Raw genomic sequence first — 21,533 nt, 5'->3', positions numbered from 1 at the left:
TCAAAATCATCCTACCATATGTAGTGAATAAATTGGGATGTCTGAGCAAACTAAAATATCCGCTCTGTTAGTGGCATAATGCATATGACAATCAAAAGCCTTAGCTCTAGTCCTCCGGTCTACTCATCCTCAGCTAATTGTATCATGTTGCTCAGCGGTCTACTAGCATCCATGTCCTCATTCCATACTGATCGACATGTGCAGGAGGGTGCATAGTATTTTCAATGTAGCCCTCTTATTCTCCAAACTCTCGATCCTATCATACCGCCTACCCTTCCCCTCTAGCAGCCAGCAATGCATGCCTCTCATCATCTCTGGAGGTCAGCTTAGGCACCTATGATTATATCTACATGTCTTTGATCATCTCTGGAGGTCAGCTCAAACACCTTTGATCACATCTGGATGTCTTTAATCAGCCTATCTATCATAATGATTACTATCCACATTCAATTTTAGCAAGTGATCAATTGTTAATCGATTTGATTTGTTTTTACTACTAGCCATTTTTTGTTGACTAGGTAGATCTTTTTGATGAATTTATTCATCTTCTTTAGGTTTTTTGGTAAAATCTTAGTTTTAAACGGATTTGATGTGTTTTTACCATGAGCTGTTTTTACATGACTAGATAGATTTTTTTGATAAATTTATTCACCATCCCTATCTATACACCCTCAAAACAAAACAAAAAGTATATTTTTTTACTCCTCAAACAAAAAAAATTGTATGCTCTCGCCTCACAAAACTCAGAATGTAAACCCTCTCTCTAAACAAAAATGTATGCTCTCACACCTCACAAACTCACAGAAAAATGTATGCACTCAGTATACTCCATCCAAGGCTCTGTGTACCCCAACTCCATCCAAGCGGATGAGATGCTCCTAAGTGGCTCCATCCAAAGCTGATGCGGCTCCAAAAGCTGGTGTGACTCCAGAAGAGTGCTCCATCCAAAGCTGATGTGGCTCCAAAAAGAAGCTCCAAAAGAGTGTTCCATTCTGGACTGATGCGGCTCTAGAAGAAGCTCTAGGAGAGTCCTCCATCCAAAGCTGATGCGGCTCTAGATGAAGCTGCATAAGATTATTCTATCCAAAATGATGAGATGCCAGAAGTTGGCTTCAAGAGGCCCCATCCAATGCCGATGATGCTCCATCCATGGATGGTGAAAAGAGATTTTCATTTTTTGGCCCTTGGTCATCTATTCAAGTCGGGTGTAATACCAGATAGCCTCTGCTAATCCCACTAATGTCACTATCTGATCATGCGTCTGCATGTGTTAGTCGTTTGAGGAGTAGAGAATTAATATACTTGGATTTTCATTCCCATATATCTCTGTTTTGTAGGTACGTGTAGTGAACCTATTAACCCAGAGTACATCTTACTTATCTTGTACTTGTCACGATACTTCTACAAATAAAGTATTATTCCAAGCTTTCAACTCCTTAAATCTCACGCCTTCTTCTTGGGTTTACGCATCTCTGTCCAAGCTATGGGTAAGTGTTTAGTTGTCCATAGCTATGGGTTTACACATCTCAGCAACATTCAACCCCTTATAAGACTGATTTAATCAATTATGCCTTCCGTGCATATGAAAGTGTAATTTTTTGACCATACAATAATCTTTTGCTCAAAGTGTCAATCGGTGGACTATAATCTACAATCTTTAGTTATTCAAGAGGGAATTCCCCAATATTTCCTTATTGAAATCCCGTGATGGTAAAGAACTCCTGTGGTGTGTACTCCTCTAGCTAGCCATGTAAATACAATTTGCTCCAGTTTGCCTTTTTAAGTCTGCCATCTGTCTAAATTTTCCTAAACAATCCATGAGTAATAACGAGGTTTGCTCTTAATTTATGCTCATATATCGAGTAATAACAAGTAATTCTATTAGTAATTTACAAGAGTACGAAGATCGTTTCGTACTAGTTTGCCACGTTTTTTTTTCCATCGAAATAATCTGTCAAGCCAAAAATCTAATAAATAAGAGGCTTAATGAACCACGACAAGTATTGAGGAATAAAAAAATAATAATAATAATAAAGATAAGCTATCTATTTTAGCTTTAAGTTAATAAAAAGCTGTGGGCACATCATAATAAACCCTGAAAGCAAAAAAAAAAAAATCTTAATTAAAAAAATAAGGTATAAAAAAACTATAAATCAACTATATCATCACAACAACAGTATCGTTATGTAGTTTACAAGTTCCCAGAGAACAATCTAATGTGAGCCAGGAAAAAAAAAACTGTATAAAAAGTTACAAACAATGATCAAGCCCTGACTGAACAAAAGACCATCACATATCTGAACTAACAATCAGACAAGAAATTCCTTCTAATGTTATATTTGATACCGTCGAATGGAGCAAAAATTAAATTGTCACTCCTGCTTTAATTTAATTCCTACTATTGGTTGAACTAATGTAGTCTGAATGGTTGAAAGTTTTGGTCTCTGAGATCAAACCTTGGGGATGAGCATTCCACGGTATGCATCTTAAGAGGTTCCTTATAGTATCAGATCATATATGGCAAGTGGCAACGACTTGGTGCTTCTGTAGAATCTAGGTGATGCAAAGATTAAAAGAAAAAAACTACCCAAGGAATAAACTCATCACCAAGGGGTCAGGTCAGATCCTGCTTCAAAACAATTTCCTAGTAGCAACTTACCACTACTCAGGCCTCTCTTCAAAGGTACTGTAAAAAAATATAGTGCCCCCTCCTTCCCATAAAATGTTATCCACCATAAAAAAACCTAGAAACTAAAGAGAAAACTTTATTTCCAAGAGGACAATCCTATCCAGAGAAAGTGTGACGTATTCTGAACAAATGTTGCAACCTTGTGACTTTTTGTGCTCTGACTCATTCTTCAATATTCCATTTTCTACCAAGATAACAATTTTCCATCAGTTTTTCACTAAATTTTTTTTTCTCTTTTTGTCTGTATGACTAAATTTTAACAACAAAACATCGTATCTAACAAATCAGGCCATCTGATATGGTCACGAAAGATAATGAAGAAGAAAAGCCAGGCAATTTATCAGTCAAGATGGAGTTGGTGGCCAGTAGACTACCAATAGAAATAATGTATTTTTGAATCACAGGACTTATTTCATGTGGATTCCCCACATTACCACTTTTCTATAAAACAAATGCTATACAATTTTTGCATTTATTTGGTCACACTAGTGAGGAATCATATTTACCCAAGTTCACGTATTTTTGACTTTTGGTAATTTATCGGAACGAAACATTTCAACTGTGTTGCTGGCATGATACAAGATTCCAAGCCATGAGAATTCTAATGATTAGAAGTTTATGTTTCATTTATACAAGTTTAAGGGATATGCAAGATTTCAAACCATGGGTATTCTAATGATTAGAAGTTTATGTTTGGGTTAAGTTCATTTATACAAGTTTAAGGGATAATCTTTGTTAATAAGGTTGACATAGAGGCAGTAATTAGGCTATGACATGGCCTGGCATGGGACATGCATAGCCTAGCCCCCAAGGCGTAGCCAAGCCGATAACCATGTGACAGATTTGCATGACAGATTTGCAGCATGCATAGCCTGATAAAATTTGGATCATGTCAAGCCCAACCCAATCCACAATTGGATCTAATGAAGGCGGCTTAGCCCACAGGCAAGGTTGGACACAACCCGCAAGCTGAACCTGACCTAATTACTTATAATATTAAAATATATTTAAAAATTTTAAAATATATTTAAAAAATTAAAATATATTAAAAAAATAAAATATATCTATAAAAGTATTTTTATTTTATAAAAATATTTCTATTATTTGTTCTATTCTTATTTTATATATTTTTATATTTTCATTATTTATTTTTTTAAAAAATCAAACAGACGTCAACCCATTTTAACAAGACAATCTGACACAAGCTTGTCGAACCATTTTGACGCCTCTAGGTTGACACTTTGATTGTCATTAAATTTAATATGTGCGCTTTATGGTCTTCTGACAGTATCATCAAATGAATGGAGAAGAAAGTTATTCCAAATAATGAAACTAATCTACACACATGCATCATCATGAAAGTGGAAGTCTGAAGCAATGTGTGATCAATCTGTGGGAACAATCTATAAAGATCCAAAGGCATGTGTTACAAAGTACACATGGGTACAAAGGAAGTCATAGAACCTGTACAAAATTATTGTGAAGATGCTAACTATATTAAAAGAAATAAAGAAGAAAATTAGCTATATGAGAGTGAAAGTAATTGCAACGTTAGATAAATACTATAAGAGCATGAGAAAAATGCATCATGTTTAGTTTCTAACTGAAAATGGAGCAGCGGACTTACCAAACATGTATACACAACTAGTGAGAGAAGAAAGTATCCAAGAATACCAGCTTTTATGTTGCTCGTACATGAGTGAATATATGGAGAAGCAAATTGTAAGGAAGAACAGAATATATGAGAGATACTTCATGGCAAGATCATCATACTCCTTTGTTTTGTTCTTAGCATATGACTCACGGTCTCGAAACTTCAAGATGGGTATCCTGCCACTTCTGTCAATCTGTTCATTTCATTAAAAAAAGTGTGATGCAAACAATTTTAAGGTTTGACTATTGGATGAGTTAGATGTTAACACGATAAAGTTCAACTATTTGCTCATTTTTTATTGCCCTATTTGATCATCAATATGGTAAATAGTTAGTCACCACTTTTGTTGATCTACTAAACTGTTTCAGATTCACATATGCTCATGCTAAATGAAGGTAATAAGCAAAGATCGAATAAAAGCATTGATAACTAAATTACAAAATTGACCATGAAATCTTGGATAAGTTGGAACCTCTGCTATATAAAGTAACAGCACAAACCAAAAATGCAGCTATATACCACATGCAAATATGTTGAATGATGGATGAAATTTTATGGTTTGGCTTTGGATGAGATAGATGATAACACGATAAAGTTCAACTATTTGTCCATTTTTGCCCTGTTTGATCATCAATATGGTAAATAATTAGTCACCAATTTTGTTGATCTACTAGACTGTTTCAAATTCACATATGTTCATGCTAAATGCAGGCAATAAGCAAAGATAGAATAATAACTTTGATGACTAAATTAAAAAATTGACTGTGAGACATTGGATAAGTAATACTTCTAAGAACAGGAATCACTACTCTATAAAGTAATAGCACAAGCCAATTATGCAGCTATATAAGGAACCACATGCAAATATGTTGAATGATAGATGCAATTTTTTCTATTGATTGTGCAGGTTGTTAATTTGATATATTAAGCAAAGATTGTTGCAAAACTACACAAGTTTTGACGTGATGTTAGATTGTCTATATACAATTACCAAAAGAAACAAGAGTGAAAAACAGAGTGTACCTCAATGTGCATGGCTTTCCCGATTTTCCAAAACTCAATGCAGCACCCAATGCCAGAGCTAGAAAGTATCATCCATGAAGTTTCATTGTCAAAGAGGTAAAGGAAAACAATAAGCTGGCAAATGAAATTCAAGATGACTGATTTTGCAGACAATCCTTCCATAGACTTGTTCTTATTCCAAAACTGAATATCTGAAAGATAAACAGAGATATATAATTTTGCAGTACTCATGAATCTTTATCTTCACACTAGTAGAAAAATGGGAAGCATGATTTTACATGTCTCTGAGTTGTAATTTTGACATACCATTCTTGAAGGCCAAGATATCAAACAAAGAATGTAGAACCGATACCATCATTGTCAATGCCAATAGATATGGGTTCCCTTCCAAGAATACTCGCTGTAAGAAACATAAATTTAAGCACCATCAGCAGGTCATTGCTTGACTAGATATACAAAAGTCCAAAAAAACTAGAGTTAATGTAGGAATATACAAAGGTACCTAACTATATCTTATGTTTTTCCAAATGGGCTAGATATCTTATGTTTTTCATTTAATAAGTATGATATGGTTTTCTCTCAACGTGATAGCAGAGGACGATCTCTTCTAGGGCCAAGACTTGTCTTCTTCTCAATCTTTTTAGTGTGAGGCAGCGTGTATGAAGTGGTGCAACCTCCATCTATATGCAATAAATGTGCCCCCCCCCCCCAAAAAAAAAAAAAAAAAACTGAAAACACGCTCTCCTCTGCTCATCATCCTCCACATGTGTGTATGTTTCAAACCACCACCACCACTCAGTATGCAAGATGTCTTGTTACAAAACATTATGATCATCATCAGAACAATATTTTAAACACTGCCTAAGACCACTATGAGGATTAAAATATGTTTCTCACAGTGTAATCTAACTACAATGGCAATATCAACTAGATTAAAATATTTTAGTTGTAGATTTTTAATTAAAAGAGAGTTGATCCACTATAGACTAAGGATTAGGAATGATTTACTTTATAGGAAGTGGCTCAAATAAAAAGTCTTTGTAGATCAAGTTAATAAGAGCTAACCAAGTTTATAGGTGTTAAAGAATAATAATCTATATAACCCATATGTGAGCGTGTAATGGTTTTATAAAACTAAGCAAGAAAGTTCAATCCCAAAGTCCAAACACAATGATTCTCCTTTGTCCTCTTCCAAGAAGATCTGACCTTTGTTTTCTCAATGAACCGGTGGAGCATATGGATTCTCTCTTCTACCAATGATCGTTAGTTATCCTAACCATCCTCACCCATAGTGACTAATCAAGTGCATTGACCACTATAGTTGTTTTACCAAAGACTTGAAACAATGCTAGAGTTTCAACTCATTTTCTTTGTAGATACAAACAATAACAACCAAGCCGTATCCCACTAGGTGGGGTCGGCTATATGGATCCTTTTATGCCATTGAGTTCTATCTCCTACTATATCATCATCTATAGTTAAAAAAATTAAAATAATTGCTAACCAAGACTTTTTTGGGCTTCCTCTTCCTCGTTTAATATGTGTGTGTGTCATAGTTTCACATTGCCTAACTGGAGCATTCATGCCCGTACCTTGTAGATATAATTTTGCAAAAGTAGAAGTGATATCTGGTCTAAATTTTCACATGAAAGATGAAAGAAAGAAAATACCAATATGCTCTATCAGTAATACAAACTGCCGTGTGAAGTGCAGATTGAGTCTGTCTAAAGGCAAAATAGGTGAGGCCTAAGAAGATAAGCCTGCATGTTTTGATCAATTAAGCAGGCTCCAAATGCTTACTAAAGTTGCCATGTAACCCAACTGGAATCGAGATATTGAAAATCCTCCTCAATTGATGGCTGCATTTGCCCAACTCCATATATTCATTCTGTTGAATCTTATGAATCAGCTGCAACTTGATTCCTGATCAATTCTCCTTGTGATTTTGACTGTGTTGGATTGAAATGATTTGAATAATGTACCTACTGTTTCTCCAGATATCCTCAATTTGCTTTGAAGGATAGGTTCATTAGTTTGTAGATAATAAAAATTCATTTATGGCCAGGTTTTCAATTTCTGTAAGGAAATTGGTATAACCTTTGGATGGTATTTTGGCTAATATCTCAGCAGTTCATTTCTTCATTCCACAAGATAAATTTTACATAATTGGAAAAAATATCAGGCATGCCAATTCACCAATGAGCATATAGCTTATTCGAAGTGACCATGACAGTATTATATTTGATATTTGTTGTTTCTTGTGAAAAATGATAGGAACAATAGAAATCTTATTACAATGCCACCTGTAATATCAGATAAAGAATTTTCAAAATTATGTATTCTGCTACTTGTGCAATTCATATAGTTCCCTAACCTAATAAAGGTTTTGATTAGCCACGGACCTATAAAGCCTACAAATAGTGATAAGGTGATTCAATAAATCAGGAAGCAGGAAGAACCAAACATGCTAATATGAAAACTTATATTCAAACATATCAAACCTTACTAATTTCATGTAATCCACAGATATAGGAGCAATTCAATACATATACCCGAATCGATAATCATTTACAAGGAGAAAGAATGAACAAACCACGCTGGATGGTAAATTATAATTGCCTGTCTAGCATTTAGAAAACCAAAAGTTGAAAGGCAGAACAGTTATAATTCAGTAAATGTACCTTAATTTCATCAGACTCGCCTTCAAGCATGCTACCATAGCTACGCTGTACCTGAAATGCTTGCTCAATTTGCAAAAAGAATTGCCACTTAGTCAAGCTGATGAGCCCCACTTCCAAATTAAGTGGCAGTTCTATCACGGTGTCATTTAGTGGTATCAGTTTATCCCGCAATAGCCAAAATTCATTGAAGAAAATAGTGGGATAGTAATTCCCTGTGGTTGGCTCAACATTTATATCTGGAATTAAAGTCAAGGAACAATATAAACCTATTTTACAGGGCATACAGTCCATGTTTATGAATTAGCAAACACACAAATCGAAGGCAAGGGGGTAGTGTTGCAAGTTATTTAGTAACAAAGAGCTCATTTGGGGCTAATCACACCGTCAAGGAGTAAATTTTAGGTTCTATTCTCTTAAAAACAAGCAACTTCATGCGATGTGAGAACAAGATTAAGGATGGAAAGAGTTGATGCATGAAGAATGCAGAGAGATAAGCATAGAAAAGCAGCTATTTAAGACAGTTACGTTAAGGAAATTCAATTAGTGTAAGCATTTCAAGTATACAGCTCAATAACAACGTGATTTCTATGATATGCACATGAACTAATTTAACTCATAATATGTTGAGGAAAAATATGAAGCATGGCATGTTCTTGATACATGCTACTTATGCAAAATTGCACTATTATGCCATTGGGTAGGTACCCTGCACTGCTAAGAAAATTGGATTTCAAAAGGTATGTCACCTATTATTGAATTAAGTGGTCTCACAATCAACGTGAGGGGAAGATATAGAAAACATATAATGCCCAAAAATTAGAATGCCAATCTTATCAGTAAGTGGTTTGTCAAGAATCATAATTAATAAGAGAACCAAGTATAAAAGGAATTTGAATGCATAGCAAATAAAAGGCCGACAAGTGATTTTCTTGGAAAATACAAACATTGGCCCAATGGTTCATAAGTGTTCTGTATGCTCCAATTATCTACCTATATCCAGCAAGATTCACAGTCAGGTTTGTATCTTTTGGAATAGACTAGATAAGGAGAAAAACAATAGATCTTCTGTGCCCACACTATATGTCCTCTCAATTAAAATAAAAGGAAATGGATAATTGCAAAAGCAAAAATCATAATATTAGATTATGGACAACTCTGAACAAAACAATTCATAAACCTTATGAACCCCTATGAGTACTACTTCTGAATGTTTTCTAACAAAAACATATATTATGATAATCGGAATAGATATATTTTAAGAACCAAGTAAAAGGTAAGTGGAATGTAAAAACATTCTCAGAGCCTAATCAGTTCATATGTAAACTCACAAGGAAATCCAGATTTTGCAAACACAAGTTACTAACAAAGGTAATAATTGCAGTGCCTCATATAATACTCAGAATATACAACAATGCATCACTTAAAGTTGGCAAGAAACATCTCTTGTATCTAGGAAATCAAACATCATAAAAATGTTTGGATACGGCCAGCAATATGTGGTGGGATCTGGTTATGTGAGTATCTGCACAGTTGACCAAAAATGACACGGAAATTAGAACACCAGAATGGGTAACCATAAAATAATGGAGAAACCAAAATAAGTTTAATAACTTTCCACAGAAGATATCTAGCAACTAATAGTCTGAAACTATTTTATTAAGTTCTGAGGAACAGTGTACAATAACTGCAAAATGATAAAGTCTTATCATAAAAACAATCTTCAATACATAAGTTTGAAAGAACCTTCTAAACCAGTGTCATAAATATTTTAAAGCAAAGATTGTTGGGATCAGAATTACAGAAAAATGATTCTAGCAAATGTCATCTAAAGAACAGTTGAAAAAATAACTTATTTGCACAATAGCCTGAACTAGATAATTCATGTGATTGATTCTTCTGGCTCGATAAGTTATCCATGATGAGGTCATTAGAGAAGTGAATACTTATGAATAGCAATCCTTTGTGGTAATAAGTGTTAACAAACAAAGATTCGAAATAACTTATTTTGCCTAAAGCCAATGTATCCGCAAAGATGCATCAGAAAAGAACTGCAAACTAATTCTTGATCCAACATCCAATTTTAATTGTAAGAGAATCATCTAAAATAAAATTTAAATAACGGCAATCCAATAGGAAGAGAGAAATCTATAAGTTAATATTCCCATATATATTGTACTATGAGTAAATAAATTGGAAAAAAAATTAATATATAAATTTCAGTTCTAGGACATGATCTGACAAAACAAATCGCAATTTTTATCATGAATCATAATCCATACTTTTATCTTAGATCATTAACACTCCAAAAAACCTGAGAGATGCAAAACTTATACACCCAATGCGTCCTACTATAACAAAATTGAATTTTTGAGAAATGTATGAAAGTCAATAGACAATGTATGTTAAAGTCTAAGAGTACAAAAACAGCCCGGTGCACGAAGCTTCCGCTATGCGGGGTCCCGGGGAAGGATCCATTGTATGCAGCCTTACCCTGCTTTTTGCAAGAGGTTGTTTCGAGGATTCGAACTCGTGACCTTTTGGTCACAAAGCAACAACTTTACTATTGCGTCAAGGCTCCCCTTCATGTTAAAGTCTAAGAGTAAATAAAAAAATAATAATAATATTCAGAAAAATCCCATCACTTATAAAATTCAGCATTCAAACACTGAAAACTCATTTAACTTTAGTTCACTCAGTTTGAGAAAAAGATTCAATGCATATTTTTAATTAAAAAAAAAAAGTATATGTCCACAATATGATGCAAGCACATAGTTGTCAATCAGTTGCCTTTTGATAGGGAGTGTTACCTAGTGAAATCATCAACAAGATCAATGGTGACATTTGGTTTCCAATATGGAATCCATTCAACATGACTCTCATCAATTGTGTCAACTTGCTTGTCATCCTTTGCCTGGGATAACAATAAGAGAGTTCTGGTAAAAGCAAGAAGAATGAAAAGTAGCAGGCATGCAAGGAATCTAATAAAATATATGTCAGGAAGACAAGAAAAGAAATAAGATCAGAATAAAATGAACCGAGGCATTTAACAAGACAAATTAGTAGCAGAACAATAGTGATAACTTATAGGAAAGGGCATGAGGAGCAATGAAATAGATTAGTAGAACCTGAAATGCAGATTCTTCCTCTTCGGAATCCTTGGAACTTCCAAGCAAACTCTTCTTTTTACCAGATTTTGGCTTGGGCAAGAAGGTAACAATGGCTAATAGAAAAAAGAATGCACAATTCAGAGCAATATTATACAAGCAACCTGAAAAAATGTAAAAACTACAATACTCACAATGGGTTCTTCCAAAGGTAGATAGTGGTTCATACTCAGGATCATTAGGATCTGGAGGGTAACCCGAACGAGCAAAGAAAACATGAGCATACAGGCTACCATTGTTCTTTACAACCTAAGATAAACAAGTCAAAATTACATGTTCAATAGAAGCAAAATTTAACCACAAACTAGAAACTCAAGCTTATATCTTCAAAAACCATGTGGCACCACCTCTGATGGGTAATACTTCAAAGATATGGATCTGAAACTACTTGGTCCCCAAACTGCGTAAGGTATATTTGCCTCATGCCAAACTAAGGCATCCTCTTTGCCAAAGTCCTTAAACTTCTGATTCTCAGAGAGATAGACCCACATGTCCTGGATAAGGGAAAAAAAAAAAATAAGAGAGAACAACTATGCATTGCATCCAAACATAGACGACTTTTATTGTGCATTTAGAAAAAAAAAAGTGCAGCTGTTACTCGTAGTTCCTAAATAGGATGAAAATGGTGCGATAGATTGAACATCAGCTAGATTGTGAGTGATAAAGAACTGAACAATCCATGCTGGAGGTTTATATTTCTATCTATATCATGTGAAGAGAGTGGAGGCCCAACAAAGAATTTGCAATATTCATTAAAGTTACAAATATCTGTCTATAACTAATTCAACCGACTTCTAAGGCTGCATAAGAAATTTTGCATATTTAACCTATGGACTCATTCCCTGATGTAGCTCCAAAGGGAATATTGTTCCTTAAAACAGAACAAGACATTTACCTCAAATCATGACTTGTCCTGAGTTTCCATTGACATAGTAGAGTCCATAACACCATTACATTGTAAACAATCAAGAATAAAGTTTGTGAAAATAAAGTCGGCTGATATTTTAAGTATAATTAACTTGTAGTGGAGCAAATCTTTCACAAATCAAGCCATGTCCTTCTTAGAGGCATTTTTTATTTACGGATGAAAACAATTAGACAAATACAAATCGGAGTAAAATTTTAAATAAGTCAAACATGCTGGCTTGAAGAAATAAAATTTGAAATAAGAAATCAATGGGAGTAGCTGGTTAAGCTAACAAACTTTAGCAAAAATAGGGATCCGTGTTTATCTCATCTCCAAATTCTATAGAACTTAGACCGGTAGCCCAGAGAATTCATTGTTTCAGCTAGTTTTCAAACAATATATGGTAAATAGTTCAAATTCAAGTATACCTGTAAACTATCACCCCAAAAACAATATGAGACAATCAATCTACCCTAAAAAAAAATGTAAAATCGGAAAACATAATTAAAAAAATAAAGAAACAGGAAATCACTTTTATGTTGAATTTGATGATTAATGAAATTATCACCCGACAGTCTACCCTGAATGCACAATCAATCTTTCAAAAAAAAAATGAGGGAGGGAAGAAAATGAAATCGGTTTGAGGAACATCCCCGGTTAAAATTCCAACCCCAGATCACTAATTGATATAGCTACTCCATCCGCATGCTTTCAAGCAACTATAGATTCTTCAAAGAAAACGTATTTTATTCGCGTGGATCGAACACCGCAAAAAACTCTTTGCCGTTCGAGAGATCCTACGGAAAGCTTCTAAAAGCGCTAGGGTTCGAGGGAGAAAGATGCCACGGACCAAGGGTTCTCCCTTAGTGAGCATATTTGACATGAGCTGAGAGGGATCTGCGGGCTTCTTGGCGCCGAAAAACTTCATGGCGAAGTACCAGAACACGGCCATCCGCACGATCCCCGCCAACGTCTGGCCGAACCCTTGCTGCTGCTGCTGGCCAGGCCGCCCCTGCCTCGTCGCTTCCCCTGCCACTACCGGCCGCCCTTCCGGTTGCGCCATCTCCGGCCGCCAAAGAATCCCGATCTGACGACGAAGCGCAAAGGAGAAGCCGTAGGGTAAGGAGATCTGCAGCAGTTAAAAAACTTTAATACCCTTCCTTCCGTAACCTTGGTCTTGGATTATCAAAGACGGGAAAATTGCACGAACGGCTGTGTGGGTCCAGCCGTATCTTTTCATCTACCACCAGTCAAAAGGCAGGTACGACAACGGCGACAGGATTGGTGTTACCGCATCGGGTATAAACAGAAGAAACGCCGCTTAATCGTTGATATTCTTAAACTCATATATTTTTCTAAAATTTAAAATAATTTTTTTATTATTTTAAATAGTCGAGTCGAACTCACCGTAATCTAGAATAGAGTTGTGTTTAAGCTGCCCGCTAGCTGAGCCCCACGGCCTAGTCCAACATGACACGATTTTTAATTTTTGTTTATTTTTTATATGAGTTATCATAATTTTACGAACCAATTAATCCTAAAATGTACGGTCCGATTCCACACTCTACATGCCAATTAATCGTTTTATTTTTATTTTTTAAATAAAAGGGGGCAATTTTCCTACCAAAGAGGCTATTTCGAACTGATCGGCACTCGCCTTGAGCCGTAAACCCTAGCTCGTCTATTCGCAGGAGCGAGACTACGAGGCGCCGCAGGGAGCAGGAAGGCGTGGCAGTGCTCCCTTCTCCGCCTCTCAGGTTGGCGGTTCCTCTTTCCTGAATTACCTGGAAACGACGAACCCTAACTTCGAACTTTTCTGATCTCTGGCACCGTCGGACGTGTAAGATTCCCGGTTGAAGCAATCTGACCGACTTTTGATTGTGGCAAAGAGTGGTTTTTATATATCTTCATGGAAGAAGCTTTGTAGCACAATCATCCAAACCTTGGCGATTATCCTGATGATACTTAAGGTTTCTCGCTTCATCTGAATATCCGGTATGAAGCTTTTCGAGTACGAATTATTAGCGTGCGTTCATGCAGTGAATTCAAGTTTATTTATTTATTTATTTATTTATTTGTTTATTTATTTTGCATTTGTAAATTAAAAAAACAGGAGAAAGACTATGCTGTAAATCCATTCGCACCATTGTTATCAGTACAAAGATCGTTTTTTTCTAGCTAAATATCAATAAAGATCAACCTTGATCCCCTTTGCTTTCGGCATACGTGGTTATGCAATGATTCGAAGAAGGTTTCTGTCCAATGCATCCATTGATAAAGTTGGATCATATCCCGATGGGGTTTTCTCCGTCTTTCAAAAGCGCTGGATGGCGACGAACCGAAGGGTGCAGGATAGGAGCAGGTTCAAGAAGATGCATGACCTTGAGTTCGCCACAGAGCGCTGGAAGGGCGTTTCAAAAATTTTAACCGTAATGGACGCGCTGAAGAAAGAACCAGAGCAAGTAATTTCACTAAGACATTTGGAGAAGTATCGACAGCAAATCAATCTGAGTAAGCAGCATAAGCTCGAGGACTTCATCCGCAAGTCTCCTAAGCTGTTTGAGCTCTACAAGGACAAGAAAGGAGTGGTCTGGTGCGGATTCACAGAAAAAGCTGAGTATCTCCTTGAGAAAGAGGCTAGGATTCTGGAACAGCATTCGCAGAAGGCTGCCGAGTACGTCACGAGGCTTCTCATGATGTCTGTGGATAAAAGGCTTCCTGTGGATAAGGTAATACACTTTAGGAGAGATATGGGCCTTCCTGATGATTTTAGGCAAAGATGGATTCATAGGTTTCCTGAACATTTCAAAGTTGTGAGAGGAGAAGATGATGAATACTTGCAACTGGTGTCATGGAACCCTTCATGGGCAGTTACAGAGTTAGAAAAGAAAGCTTTGGCGACAGGAGTTATCTCGGAGCTTCAACCTGAGCCTGGAGTTCTTTCCCTTCCTTTTCCGATGAAATTTCCACGAGACTATAAGGTTTATAGACATGGTGGACGGATGGAGCATTTTCAAAAGAGGAGTTATTTGTCCCCTTACGCTGATGCAAGAGGATTAATGCCTGGCTCACAGGAATTTGATAAAAGGGCAGTGGCTATTATGCATGAGCTATTGAGTTTCACCACAGAAAAGAGACTTCTTTGTGATCATCTCACACACTTCAGGCGTGAATTCGTAATGCCTCAAAAACTAATGCGAATTTTGCTTAAGCATTTTGCCATATTTTACGTTTCAGAAAGGGGCAAGCGGTTTAGCGTCTTCCTGACAGAAGCTTATGATCGTATGGAGTTGATAGATAAAGGCCCTTTAGTGCTGTGGAAGGAGAAGATTCAAAAACTTTCTGGGTATAGAGGGAGAAGGAAGAGAATCAAAAATTCTAACGACTTGTCTGAATTTGATGATGATTTGATCGATACAAGTCATGAGAAGGAAATTTCGTTTGTGGAAGTTGAAGACGACGAAACTCTTAGCGAAGATGAAGATGATTCCATAGTGGATGATTTTGAAATGGACATTGGAGAAGTGAATGACGCATATCAAGATTGAACCTTTGAGGTATAGTTTTCATGCTAAATTGTTGTTAGGAATTTTAGCTTGTTCTTTTAACTTTGTGAGCTTCATAAAACCATCAAGGGTGGTTATGATGGTTTACATTGTTAATTGTGAGCCAGTATAACTTATTCATCTACAACCACTGTTTTAAGTGGTTTTCTTAAGCTCCTCTATCGAATAATAGAGGATCTGCGATTTTACAGTGCTCTTCCTTGTGTTAAACTCTCATCAACTGCCATAAGTGGCAGCCAAATAAGCAAGGGATCCAACAAGAGGAGCATTGATATAGGTGGCGGGCTCGGACCGGCTGTAGTCGCCCCTGTCATCGGAGTAGGCATCACTTTGGTCTGGTCCCCCGACGACAGCACCAGTCAAGATGTTAAGGTTCGGGCTGCTCGACGAATAGTACTGGAACCCTGCTTGACAACCAATGCGGCCAGGGTGAGTAGCCATGGAAGGCAACGAGGAGCCCCTGTGGTGGATCCTCCGGGGGTACCTTGCTCCAAAGCCGACCATGTACGACAGATTTAGAGGGTTCTGCCCGAGAATGTAGTCGACCTGCCTCTTCGCAAGGGACTTGAGGGTGCTCGATCTCACCATGAGATTTCCACATGTAAAAGTGTGTTTCGAGGGAGCAATATACTTGGCGTAAGTGAAGAGCAAGAAAGAAATGGAGGTGACGTACTGGAGATTGGCAGAGCTCTGCTTGTACATCAAACCCCCTGTAGTGTATTGGGTGGAGGAGGAAGAAGAACCGGGGAGTATTCTGCACATGAAATCCTCAGCTTGATGCTCAAACTGTGCGAAAGAGCTGTCTTTGTCCACGAATGCTCTCTGCACAAGAAACATGAATCAAACAACAACAAAAACAACAAATAAAACTGGTATTTTACCCTAGAAAGAAGCACCCTTGCTCCAGCAAACTTGTTGTCCCAGCTAAAGATATCAGTGTCGTCATTTGCAGCTAAAGATCTTGTGTAGTTTAGGTAAAATGCATCGTTTGTTGCTCTGAAAAGCCATGCAGCACCCCACAGCAGTTCGTCCTGCGATCAAAAGAAATTGAAATTTAGAGATCAGTAGGAATTGAAGGTTTGCAATTTATGTACCTTGAATCCGGAGTAGGAGCAGTAGAATGGGCACATCACTCCGCCAAGCGAGTCGCTGTAGCGCCCTTGGTGTTGCATCGCGAACGCCATTACCGCCCTAGCTGCCGCTAGCAGCTGCTTCGAGTAGCTCCGGTCGGCGACGCGGAAGACCACTGAGGCGGCCGCCAGAGCCGCTGCCGTCTCCCCCGCCACGTCCGACCCCGGGCTGCTCTGTGACACCCAGTACACCGTCCGGGGCGTGTCCATGTCCTCCGGCCGCTCCCAGCAGTGGTGGTCGGCGCTGGGGTCTCCGACTCCGACGTAGAGTCGGCCGGGAGACTGAGCGGCGCACTTGAGGAGGTAGTCTGCAGCCCAGCGGATGGCAGCGCGAGCATTGCCAAGCTGCGGGCCTATGCGCTTGCCGTACTCGATCACGCTCCACGAGAGCATGGTCGTGGTGAAAGCCATTGGGAAGCCGAACTTGACGTTGTCGCCGGCGTCATAGTAGCCACCGGTGAGATCGACCTATACATACATCAATGAGTAAAGAATTTATTAAAAAAAAAAAATCACATTTTGATTTCGCAACCTCAAAAAACAGACGATTGATTATCAACCCACGCTCAAAAATTCCAACTAAAACGCAATTACATTAGCTGCCGAGCCATCGGAGAGGCCGGAGTTCGACCTCCAAGTGATCCTTTGGTCCACGGGGAGTCTACCGGACCGTTGGCCCTGGAAAAACAAGATGGATTTGGCCAAAGCGTCGGCGTAATCTGGGTGTCCAAGGACTTGCAGCCCTCGCAAGAAGCAGCTGCCGGCGAAGAGGAAGAGGCAGAGCAGCAGCTTCATCGACGTCATTTTTCTGGCCAAGTTCGTGTTGCTGCAGCGAATTGTAATATTAATAGAGGCAAGCATCGTCCTCTGTGAATTCTGCATCGGGATCTGCTGCTTAACTTCGTTTCTCATTATTAAAAAACAAAAAAAAAACAAAACCAGTTCAAATCTCTTCTGAAGATTTGAACACAGACGTTCACATGAATGCACCACCATTCCCCCTCCTTCGGGAATGGCGCTTAACTACTTTGCTCGATTCGAGCTTCCATACTCGCCATGGATCGATATCAAGATCACATCAGCCAGCATTTAATGAACAGTTTGCTTTACGTACTTATTACTCCCAGATTCGAATAATCGTTTATGATGAATCATCGCATGTTGTGATTAATTTGCATGTTTTTGATAAATTCCTTTACAAGTATGAAGTGTTTTCAGATCTTAGCGCAGCTTTTGAGGCTTGAATTTTGTGCCGAACTTTGGATTGAGTTCATGAGCTCGTTAGGTATTTAGATATTGTAAAGTTGATAATGGTGACCGATCCAAAAAATATACGATGGCATTTAAAAATAGAGTAAATCCAGAATCTGACCAGCTAGAAATTTCTATCTCCCAATTAAAATGTATGCATGGACATGCATATAATTAATGTGACCATATGAAATTACTAAAATACCCATACATATGCATGCATGCATATATTCTAACTGGCCAGATTCTGGCCATTTAGTAATATCCTTAAAAATAAAAGAAGAAATCTCCTTTGACTTGATATCATGATAACTTTTTTTATTTGATTCAATTTCTAAAATGTGATACCTTGGACCATTTTGCTTCAATTTTTTTTCCCTCTGAAATCTGTCAACCAAAGCATAACTTAGGATTAACTGGCATCGTCCAAGTTAGTGTTACAGAGACATGTATTATGACCGACATTAGTGGATTATCTAAGAATAAGTGCATTAAGAAGGCTGCAAGTAGTTGTCTGATAGGAGGTGAAATTGAACAAGTCCAATGGATACAAATCCATCCCTATAAGTAAACTTCAGTTGATCAGGATGTGGTTTCCTTGAGGAAGGCAATCAGATCCGCACGCTCCTGGGGATTCTTCATACAGGGGAATTTCGCCTTTAGAGGAATGTACTGCAGCAAGAAAGAAGAAATATCATATGATAGCAAGGAATAGAATAGAGTATTATTGCTGTTGGTAAACTGGATATCGAACAGGGTGCCCTACAGTCCAGACCCAGCTTTGGAGAAAGATTGTTTTAAGCTTCAACCTTCCTAAACAAGAACTACAAACCATTAGATCATGAAACATATTTCTTCTATTACCAAATCCCACCTGTGTTTGAGTGCAGCTAAAAGATGTACCTTAATTATGCAAGTCACTGGAACTAAAACATTTTTGTGTAGATATGAATTTATCGGTTCAATCAAGATAGCAATCTTTACCTCCTTTGGATTTAGCAAATAGTCGTATAAAGTGTTTTCTTCCCAGACAACATCTTTGTTCTTGCTTGCAGCAGAATACGAAAAGCCGGGGGTGGTACCATATTGCTTTCCGAATAGGCCGTGCAGATTTGGACCTATAATTGAGGTGGTCATCTTAATTAGACTGCAAAAAGTCTTGTTTAAATATCATAATTTCGATGAAAAACTACATTTTCAACTCATCAAATCAACTTAATGACCCATTTTTCTGTGTTGCATGATCTTTAATACTCCACAATGAAAAGTAAGGTAAGCTAAATGCTTTTCAAGATGTAAATGTGTTTACAAGTGAACTCTAAATTAATAACCATTTACTTGCCAATGCTTCATGCATTGGATCACCTTTATACCATAAAACATCAAGTAATCCGATTACGAAAAACGACCAGGTTTTAGGAATTCTGATAATCCAGCAGAGCATGTTATCATTTGAAAGAAGTTGTTATACATTCCAATTCTAATCAACAGTTTCTCTATAATGTGTCAAAAAAAAGTGATTCGCTAGCCCCCAGTGCCCCTGCCAACCCGTCTCTAAATCAACACAGAAGTAGTAAATCACGGATGACTATTAGCCATTAGTGCAGATGGCCAAGACATGAGGGAAGGCATACTCAGACATGTGGCAACACCTCATGTCTTAATCACCGCACCGCCCCAAGGGGACAACAGTTTCTCTATAATTGTGGCAAAAGACGAATATGCTCGCCCCCAGCGTCCCCGCCAACCCGTCCCAAGGCCAACACGGAGGAGGTAAATCACGGGCGGCTACTAGCCTTTGGAATAGTGACTAGCGCATAAGGGAGGTATTTACCACAAGACCCATCCGAGGGGACCTCAACAATTTCTCTATAATAACCCAATGAGAAGTGGTTCATCTATCAATCATTATTTAAACATTTCAAAAAAAGGCCTCCTATAATGTCATTCCTTCTAACCTAATATTCTATATAAAACTTTCTAGATTAAAAGTTAATTTTGGTTGGTTCCTTGCTAATCATTTGGCTTAAAAAAATAAATAAAATAAAAATAATCTATTTTTTACAACCAAAAATTGATACAGGTAACAACAATGAACATAGCAACTTATTGAATGAATGCAACTATTGGAGATCAACAACATTCTAGATACACCTTGGCTCAGTGTAAATTTCTTTCCTTTTTCTTTTCCTTTTTGAAGGGGAGGAAAGAAGCCTACCAATTTGCATTAGTAATAAGGATAAAACATAGGCATATAAGAAAGCATATGAAAGTATGAGGAAAAAAACGAACATAATAAGAGTTAAGAGCTGGACTTAGATGCTATCTGAGGAGATAGCTTGATATGCAAAGCTATCCATTGGAATCACAAACAAGCATCGATCAAGGAGAGGTTTAATTGGTTTCATAGCCAGGCGTCTTGGCTAGCTAGTGTGGACTTAGGCTCACATTAAATAACAACAACAACAAAAAACAAGTCTGTATAAACGCAAGGGAGGAAAACAAACAAGAAATAAATTAATAGTGTAGGCATGTCGATGGAGACTAAGTCATAAACCTTTAAGAAACCATGGCTTGTGTTCAGAGGGGGGTTCTGTGCACCAAGGCAACGAAGTGGCAAAGAACAAGATCTAGTCCCACAAAAGGTGACAGGCCTTCAAGGAGTGGGGCAATTCTACAGGTCAGGTCAGAGTTAGTCCACTACGGAGAACAATTCGATCTCTTCTTACAACTACCAATAACCAATCACATGCTCGACGATAATCTATAAAGGCAAAAAATTTAGGGCGAAATCACATAACATAAGTAAAAGAAAAACTCATCTAATAAGGAACAGGATCTACCATGCTTATGGCCGGATCCTTTCTCAAGGGTATGGCAGTGAGCGCACTTGGCCCTGAAGATCTTCTCCCCCGCCCTTGCATTCCCAGGAGGCACCTCGCCGAAGGTCGCCATCTCGCGAGCAAACACTAGACGAAAACGATGGTGCAGCTAGGGCTCGTCGCTTCGTCAGTTACTTGGGCAGAGGCGCGTGCACGAGAGGGAGGGAAGGAGGGGAGAGAGAAGAGCTGTGTGCTCCATCTTGCACCAACCTTTTCCTGCCTTCTCATCCACGGAGAAGGCGGCTGCGCCCGCAGGAAGGAGAAGACCGGAGGCACACAGCACTTCAGCGCCCATCGGAATGTTAATAATAATAAAATAATTCGACATTCAATAGAAAAGTTGGAATCGTAATTAGTTCGGCAATTTCCCAAAATACCCAATATTTGAGTGCCCATGGCCTAAAATGTGCTCATTTTTATCATTTTACCCATACGATAAAATTGATATTTTTTTCCTGCATCATTTTATTTTTCACCTGATTCTCGTCGCTTCTCTTTCCACTTAAATTATATTAAATATTTCTTATTTTTATTCATACGTGCAAAATATTTCAGCATGACTTAAACCTTACATCAGCATCATAAT

General features: G+C 37.8%; 3 protein-coding genes, 1 long non-coding RNA gene and 1 pseudogene across 9 annotated transcripts; 2 read left to right on the top strand and 3 right to left on the bottom strand.

The window, feature by feature from the left end:
• Positions 1-878: 878 nt before the first annotated feature.
• Positions 879-13,274, bottom strand: LOC122004625 (annotated as a pseudogene).
• Positions 13,275-13,747: 473 nt separating this feature from the next.
• Positions 13,748-17,008, top strand: LOC122006599 (protein WHAT'S THIS FACTOR 1 homolog, chloroplastic-like). Of its 3 annotated transcripts, none has more exons than XM_042562156.1 (3): positions 13,748-14,113; positions 14,232-15,675; positions 15,876-17,008. In XM_042562156.1, the coding sequence occupies exon 2, from the start codon at positions 14,356-14,358 to the stop codon at positions 15,664-15,666; it is 1,311 nt and encodes a 436-aa protein (XP_042418090.1). In that variant the 5' UTR covers positions 13,748-14,113; positions 14,232-14,355; the 3' UTR covers positions 15,667-15,675; positions 15,876-17,008. The 3 variants fall into 3 exon arrangements, with proteins under 3 accessions (XP_042418090.1, XP_042418091.1, XP_042418089.1); XM_042562157.1 differs by lacking the exon at positions 15,876-17,008 and having other exon boundaries at positions 13,748-13,875; positions 13,964-14,113; positions 14,232-15,872; XM_042562155.1 differs by lacking the exon at positions 15,876-17,008 and having other exon boundaries at positions 14,232-15,872.
• On the bottom strand, positions 15,901-17,240 carry LOC122006598 (endoglucanase 9-like). Its single transcript, XM_042562154.1, has 3 exons — positions 16,779-17,240; positions 16,566-16,715; positions 15,901-16,506 (listed from the first exon to the last, which is right to left on the bottom strand). The coding sequence occupies exons 1-3, from the start codon at positions 17,223-17,225 to the stop codon at positions 15,901-15,903; spliced, it is 1,203 nt and encodes a 400-aa protein (XP_042418088.1). The 5' UTR covers positions 17,226-17,240.
• Positions 17,241-18,368: 1,128 nt separating this feature from the next.
• On the bottom strand, positions 18,369-21,259 carry LOC122006600 (cytochrome c-like). 4 transcript variants are annotated; one of them, XM_042562161.1, is made up of 4 exons: positions 20,909-21,258; positions 19,050-19,183; positions 18,832-18,878; positions 18,369-18,737 (listed from the first exon to the last, which is right to left on the bottom strand). In XM_042562161.1, the coding sequence occupies exons 1-3, from the start codon at positions 21,018-21,020 to the stop codon at positions 18,870-18,872; spliced, it is 255 nt and encodes an 84-aa protein (XP_042418095.1). In that variant the 5' UTR covers positions 21,021-21,258; the 3' UTR covers positions 18,369-18,737; positions 18,832-18,869. The 4 variants fall into 4 exon arrangements, with proteins under 4 accessions (XP_042418095.1, XP_042418094.1, XP_042418093.1 ...); XM_042562160.1 differs by having other exon boundaries at positions 18,832-18,874; XM_042562159.1 differs by lacking the exon at positions 18,832-18,878.
• Positions 19,193-21,040, top strand: LOC122006601. Its single transcript, XR_006118732.1, has 2 exons — positions 19,193-19,722; positions 19,892-21,040. It is a non-coding gene; the product is annotated as an uncharacterized LOC122006601 (long non-coding RNA).
• Positions 21,260-21,533: the final 274 nt, after the last annotated feature.

This window comes from Zingiber officinale, chromosome 7B (genome assembly GCF_018446385.1).
Source record: "Zingiber officinale cultivar Zhangliang chromosome 7B, Zo_v1.1, whole genome shotgun sequence".
Taxonomy (NCBI): Eukaryota; Viridiplantae; Streptophyta; class Magnoliopsida; order Zingiberales; family Zingiberaceae; genus Zingiber; species Zingiber officinale.
The sequence above is the reverse complement of the archived record's forward strand: the minus strand, read 5'-3'. Positions and strand labels throughout refer to the sequence as shown.

Bases quoted from the DNA above. Each gene is read 5' to 3' on its own strand.
- LOC122006598 (XM_042562154.1), bottom strand. From the start codon at position 17,225: ATGGCTTTCACCACGACCATGCTCTCGTGGAGCGTGATCGAGTACGGC. The intron at 16,716-16,778 runs GTACATAAATTG...TTTTGATCGCAG, and splicing joins GCTCCTACTCCGGATTCAAG to GACGAACTGCTGTGGGGTGC. The intron at 16,507-16,565 runs GTAAAATACCAG...TTTCTTGTGCAG, and splicing joins CAAGGGTGCTTCTTTCTAGG to AGAGCATTCGTGGACAAAGA.
- LOC122006600 (XM_042562158.1), bottom strand. From the start codon at position 21,020: ATGGCGACCTTCGGCGAGGTGCCTCCTGGGAATGCAAGGGCGGGGGAG. The intron at 19,184-20,908 runs GTAGATCCTGTT...CCTCAATTATAG, and splicing joins AGGATCCGGCCATAAGCATG to GTCCAAATCTGCACGGCCTA.
- LOC122006599 (XM_042562156.1), top strand. From the start codon at position 14,356: ATGATTCGAAGAAGGTTTCTGTCCAATGCATCCATTGATAAAGTTGGA.